Raw genomic sequence first — 6128 nt, 5'->3', positions numbered from 1 at the left:
ATGGGCCTTCAGAAGGCAAGGAGGGTGCTCCCTCGGACATGGGGTTTCTATGCTGTGGAGTCCCGTGGGTTGTCGGGCGGGATAATCGTCACGTGGAGGTTGGAGTCGTGTAGATTGGATACTTTTCATGTTTGTGGCCAAGAGGTGATTCTGGTGATCTCGGAGGGCATGAACGATCCCTGGGTTCTTGCGGCGGTGTATGCGAGCACTGACTTCAGGGAGAGGCAACGGCTGTGGGAGGAGGCTTCGCAGTTGGTTGATCAGGGTCTCCCCTTTCTGATGGCGGGTGATTTTAATTGTATTGTCGACCCTCAGGAGAAGATGGGGGGCAAGCCTTTCTCCCATGAGAGGAAGGTTAAGGAATTCCAGGATTTTATGACTATAAATGGGTTGATTGATTTGGGCTTCTCTGGTCCAAGATTTACATGGTGCAACAATCAACAGGGTCCGGCTAGGGTCTGGGAGAGACTTGATAGAGCTTGTGCGACAGCGGGGTGGGTCTAGAGATTCCCGGATCATCGTGTGTCTCATTTACCCAGGATTGCATCTGATCACTGTCCCTTGCTGTTGAGTACTGATGCCTTTGTTCCGGTGTATCCCCCTTTCAGGTTCGAGAAGATATGGCTCTCTTACCCTCGTTCATGGGAGATGGTTAGGGAGGCGTGGAGCACTCCAGTGAGGGGTGATGCCATGTATCGGGTGTCCCGGAGATTGAAGTTGGCGAGGAGGAGGCTGAGGAGATGGAATCGAGAGGAGGTGGGAGACATCTTTAGGAGGATTGAGGAGTCTGAGGTGGCCATTGTTAGGTTACAGGATCAGGAGGCTCGAGGGGGGGGTCTGTCAGATGAGGAGGTTGGGGAGCTTAGATCCTTACTTGTCCTGCATGATGGTCTACTTAGACAGCAGGAGATATTCTGGAGACAGAAGGCGAGGGTACAGTGGATCATGGAGGGGGATAGGAATACCAGATATTTTCACCAGGCGACAGTGATTAGGAGGAATCAGAACAGGATCAGAGTTATTAGGGATGAGGAGGGGCAGCAGTCGGAGGAGCCAGAGGTGATACAGAGGATTCTGGTGAGCTTCTTTAGGGGCAGATGGACAGAGCAGACTGGAGGAGCGAGTCTAGCAGAGATCCCACTGCCAGGGGTGGTGGTCACAGAGGAGGAGAATTCTGATTTGATTAGTCCGGTTTCAGAAAGGGAGATTAGGGAGGCGGTGTGGTCCCTCGGAGGGGACAAGGCGCCAGGGCCGGATGGGTTCCCTCCGGTGTTCTTTCAGCGATATTGGTGGATAGTTGGACGGGATGTGATGGCAGCTATACAGCAGTTCTTCAGCACGGCTGTGATGGCTGCTGAGTGGCAGAGGACCTTCATTGCCCTGATTCCGAAACGGCAGGATGCTACGGAGCCGAGTCATTTTCGTCCGATTAGCCTTTGTACGACTTTGTACAAGGTGACGGCGAAAATTCTTGCTATCAGATTGAGGGGGGTACTCCCTAGGCTTATTTCCCCGGAGCAGGGGGCTTTTTTGGAGGGACGGAGTATATCTGACAATGTGCTCATTGCTCAGGAGTTTATGTTTGATCTTAGCAGAGCACCGATGAGCAGAAGCTTGATGGGGGTCAAGCTTGATATGGAGAGGGCTTATGACAGGATGAGGTGGGATTTTGTGCAGCAGTCCTTGCGGATGTTTGGGATACATGAGACTTGGATCAGGTGGGCGATGGGCTGTATCAGGGTGCCCTCCTTTGCTATTTTGGTGAACGGTACGCCCTCCCGTTTCTTTTCATCTTCTGGGGGTTTGCGTCAGGGATGTCCCCTCTCTCCTCTGTTGTTTATTATTTGTGCGGATGCATTGTCTCGATTATTGCGGCAGGCAGTGTCGAGTCAGGAGCTGGAGGCTTACAGACCGGTGGAGAGAGCAGTGGCGATTTTCCATTTGCTATTTGCTGACGATTGCTTGCTTTTAGCCAGGTCCTCGAGGCAGTCGGCTCGAGCTATAGATCAGACTCTTCGGGATTACTGTGCTCTTTCTGGGCAACAAGTCAATTTGGACAAGTCTTCTGTGATCTTTAGCCCGAAGACGCGCGGGGCGCTGAAGCTATCTATACTGGAGGTTCTAGGTGTGGGAGAGCAGGGGGGCATGATGTCCTATCTGGGGGTGCCTTTATGTGGACGACGACTGAGGATTAGGGATTGTGTGTCCCTTGTGACTAGAGTCAGATGCAGGCTGGAGGGCTGGCAGTCTCATTCATTGTCTATGATGGGGAGGATCATTCTGGTGCGCTCTGTACTTTCATCTGTTCCTATTTATCTTCTATCCCACGTCGATATTCCGGTGGCAGTTTTGAGGTCCCTTGAGCAGCTGTTCAGGGAGTTTATCTGGGGGAGGAGTAGCGGCAGAGGCGGGATCCACTTGGTGGCCTGGGAGAGTGTATGCCAGCCGACCAGTGCCGGGGGGCTGGGAGTGCAGTCCTTGATGACGAGACGGGAGGTGTTAGCGGCTAGGCATGTAGTCAGATTTGTGCTTGAGCCAGAGAGCATGTGGTCCTCACTGATGAGGGCCAAATATGGTGTCTTGGTGCCTGGAGGGCGGGTGGAGCGTCACCACTCTCCGATATGGCGTGTGATGTGTGCCAGGGCTATGGTGGTGCTTCCGGAGATTAGATGGGTGATCGGTGATGGGTGCTCGATAGATGTGTTGGAGGACAGCTGGGTGACCGATTGGCCGATTTGTCGTTTGCCGACCATGGTGGACTCTGCGAGATTAGATGGATGCAGGGTCAGGGATCTGCTGGATTCTGAGGGGAGCCACTGGAGGGTGGGGCTGATCAGGGAGGTGTTTGGTGAGCAGTTGGCGGAGTTGATTCTGGCCCTGCCTATTCCCTCTGGTGGGTCGTCAGATAGGCTGCTCTGGACACCGACGGGGCGGTCGCGGGTGAGGGCCAGGGATCTTTCGGCGTTGTTCTGCAGGACGCCAGCGCGACAGATCGTGGGAGGATGGATATGGAGATTACGGATTCATCCACGGGTGGCACTTTTCATCTGGAAGGTGGCTTGGGGATGTCTCCCGACTAGGAGTTTGCTTGTTCGGCGTGGGATGGGGGTATCTCAGTTTTGTGAGACGTGCGGTGATATCGTGGAGACCACCGAGCATGTTCTCCTGCTGTGCCCTAGAGCTCGACAGATATGGCAGTGCTCTTCGGTCCCCTTGCTTGATGCGGGGGTCTCGACTCAGGATCTGTTGCGGATGTTGAGAGAGTCCATGTGTAGGCCCAGGCTGGCAGCGGAGGGTATATTGAGGGCGTACCTGTCTTATCACATTTGGTTGGATAGGAACGCACGCATATTTGAGGGGAGGCGGGTGCCTCCGAGGACGGTGGTGGACAGAGCGGCACGACATGCGAGGGAGGTTATGGCGGCTGCCACCGAGATTTCTTCTGGGATGGTCAGGGACACCTGGGGTACTTCTTACGCTGTTTCAGCGCCCCTTTTCGTTACTGTCTCTTGGGTACCCCCACCCCCTGACTATCTCAAAATAAATTTCGATGGCAGTAGGTCACTAGACGGTGTGACTGGAGGGGTCGGCTTTGTGATCAGGGATCACGGTGGTAGGTTGGTGGCTGCAGGTGGGCGTCGGACTCCCGGGATTACAGTTGTTGGTGCGGAGCTGCGGGCTGCTTGGGAGGGCTTATCATATGCCAGGCAGGTCCTTGGAGCCGAGCGAGTGTTCCTCGAGGGAGACTCTGCGGTGGTGATCGATTGGATCCGGGGGATGGACAGATACGGTGACGGTCACCCTTTGATTCGGGAGACTCGGAGGATGGCTCAGATGATGGTCGGTTTCCAGATTGGTCATGTGTTTAGAGAGGCGAACAGGGCCGCCGACTGGGTCGCCTCTTTTGTGGCCCGGCATTCCGGGGATGTTTTGTGGACGTCTACTATAGACGCTCCTTCTCCTTTGTCGTCTTTTATTTCTTCGGACATGGCGGGTTGTACTCATGTTAGATCTATTTGAATGAGTAGCCGATTTTACCAAAAAAAAAAAAGAGCCTAAAATCTATATATTCTTTTAGATAAACATCATGGGGATTTGTGTGGTGTGTGCTGGAGATGATGTGAATTCTAACCTCCCAACCAACCCCCTTTTAGTGGATTAATGAAGCAAGTTATTACATGTTGCTTTGTATTGATCAAGTTACTATGAGCAGGACCACGTTTGACCATGAAAGGCTGAAACTAAAGGCTTAAGCTCTTGATGTGCTTCAGCTACGCATGCATAAAGAAAAATTGGAGTGCCAATATTATAATTCCTATCAGCTCAGAGAGGAAATCTTATGCAATACGAATTTCCATTTATTTTTAGCTCGATCACTTATCTGCTTTTTCTATCTCTCCCTATCCCTATTATTGTAGGGCAATCTATTGAAGAAGATCCCTTCTTTCATGCAATCTCTTACTTTGGAGGCTAAAGTTCTACTCGCTGTTGCACAATTTTAGCCTTTCAGCTTCTCTTTACCTCAAAAAACAAAAGGGTGATAACTTTACTATTTACCGGGATTTTAACTAGATCAGATGCAAGCAGTTCCTTAAAAAAAAAAAAAACTTTTTTCGATCATTGTTCAAAGGAAAGAACTCTATCTTAAGCTCAAGAATCTTATATGAAAGTTGTTTAACTCTTTTTATCCACAAGATATGAGAGAGAGAGCAAAGTACATCCTACTAAACAAGAAAGAAGAATGCCAAATATATTTTTTTTGGTAAAAGCGGTATGTTATATAGTTCTAACGTGAGTACATCCTACCAAATCAAAAGAAAGTAAAGAATACAGGCACGAAGGTAAAACTGTCGATGTCGTCCAGATGAACTCTCCGAAGTGCCGAGCTACAAATGAGGTGACCCAGTCTGCTTTGCTGTTCATTCAAAGGCACATGCATGCGCCTTAATTTAATCCACCAGGGTAGGGCTCATTTAAAGCAACAAACAGCTGAAGCAGCAAAAGGGTGGTCGACAGGTACATGATGCCTTGTGGCTCCCTTGTTAAAGAACAGGATATCTTTCGATTCTTTGCAGCTCCTGAAACGCTGGGCGTAGCGACGAGAGAGTAGGTCCACCACCTCCGAGGGGGAGCATGTACATGTACCATCTCTGTCATGTCTCACTGTAGGTGACTCCTAACCACCAAACACATGGGTCCGACCCCAAAAGGTTAGAATAACAGATGACAAGGAAATTATCTGCAACCACCCTGCAATGAATTTATAATCTTGACAAGTTGGCACCCGCTTTTTTTAAGCCATTATACGTTCTCCTTCATCCTACCATTGTACCTTCCTCACCTTGTTTCAGATTTCCTTCTAAAACCAAAATTTCTCATTGATTTTGTGCTTGCAATAGTGTTGTAAAATTGTTGCAGGGAAAGATTAATTGCTTCTGATTTTGATTGTAGGAGCTTCCTAGCCAACTTTTCTCTCAAAACTTGCATGCACATGCACGTACGTTGCTGCACAAGATAATCTCCGGCGTTTCCGTCGGCTGAAAGTCCTATGGTGCTTTTTCCTCCAAAGAAAGTCCGACGGTGCAATTGAGATCCTCAACCCATTTTATTCCTCTCATAACGAAGGGCAGTGTCAGTTTTACGAGACAAAGCCTCTCCACTATATTTCCTGACCAGTGTTTGGACATGGAGGCTTGATCCAAAGGCAACAACCTTCTCAATGCGCAAACATAATAGCACGAAACCAGGCTCATGAGTTAGGAAGGAGATTAAAACCATCAATCGTCTGGGTTTGGAATCACCTGTCCATGGCGATGATCATGAAAGCAGTGGCTTTAGGTCAGAAATGGCCTTATGCGACTATTATGGCATGAAAAGTGAATTCTTTGATGAAATATGACAACAGTGGTGGTCTTGGCTTAGGATCTACTAGAATCAAATCGAAAGAGATAACACATGCAACTTGTTGGCATCTAAGAGTACCCATTCGAACTCTGCCACTGCTGAACTCTATTGGATCTGGAAATGAGAAGGCGAATCAAAAGTGCATCTCTTTCGGTGGAAATTATGTCGCAAACAGCTGGTTGCCAGAAAAGTCCTGCTCCATCACCAAAAAAGTTACTGCAATC

At 49.6% G+C, this 6128-nt stretch overlaps 1 protein-coding gene across 1 annotated transcript; it reads left to right on the top strand.

The window, feature by feature from the left end:
• Positions 1-4020, top strand: LOC120110927. Its single transcript, XM_039126972.1, has 2 exons — positions 1-428; positions 540-4020. The coding sequence occupies exons 1-2, from the start codon at positions 1-3 to the stop codon at positions 4018-4020; spliced, it is 3909 nt and encodes a 1302-aa protein (XP_038982900.1).
• The last annotated feature ends 2108 nt before the right edge of the window (positions 4021-6128 follow it).

The sequence above is a fragment of the Phoenix dactylifera genome, chromosome 5, assembly GCF_009389715.1.
Source record: "Phoenix dactylifera cultivar Barhee BC4 chromosome 5, palm_55x_up_171113_PBpolish2nd_filt_p, whole genome shotgun sequence".
Classification (NCBI taxonomy): domain Eukaryota; kingdom Viridiplantae; phylum Streptophyta; class Magnoliopsida; order Arecales; family Arecaceae; genus Phoenix; species Phoenix dactylifera.
Note: the sequence above shows the minus strand (reverse complement) of the source record. Positions and strands in the feature narration are given on the sequence as shown.

Coding starts and splice junctions, on each gene's coding strand:
- LOC120110927 (XM_039126972.1), top strand. CDS start 1: ATGGGCCTTCAGAAGGCAAGGAGGGTGCTCCCTCGGACATGGGGTTTC. Junction 429..539: donor TCTGGTCCAAGATTTACATG/GTGCAACAATCA, acceptor TCATTTACCCAG/GATTGCATCTGATCACTGTC.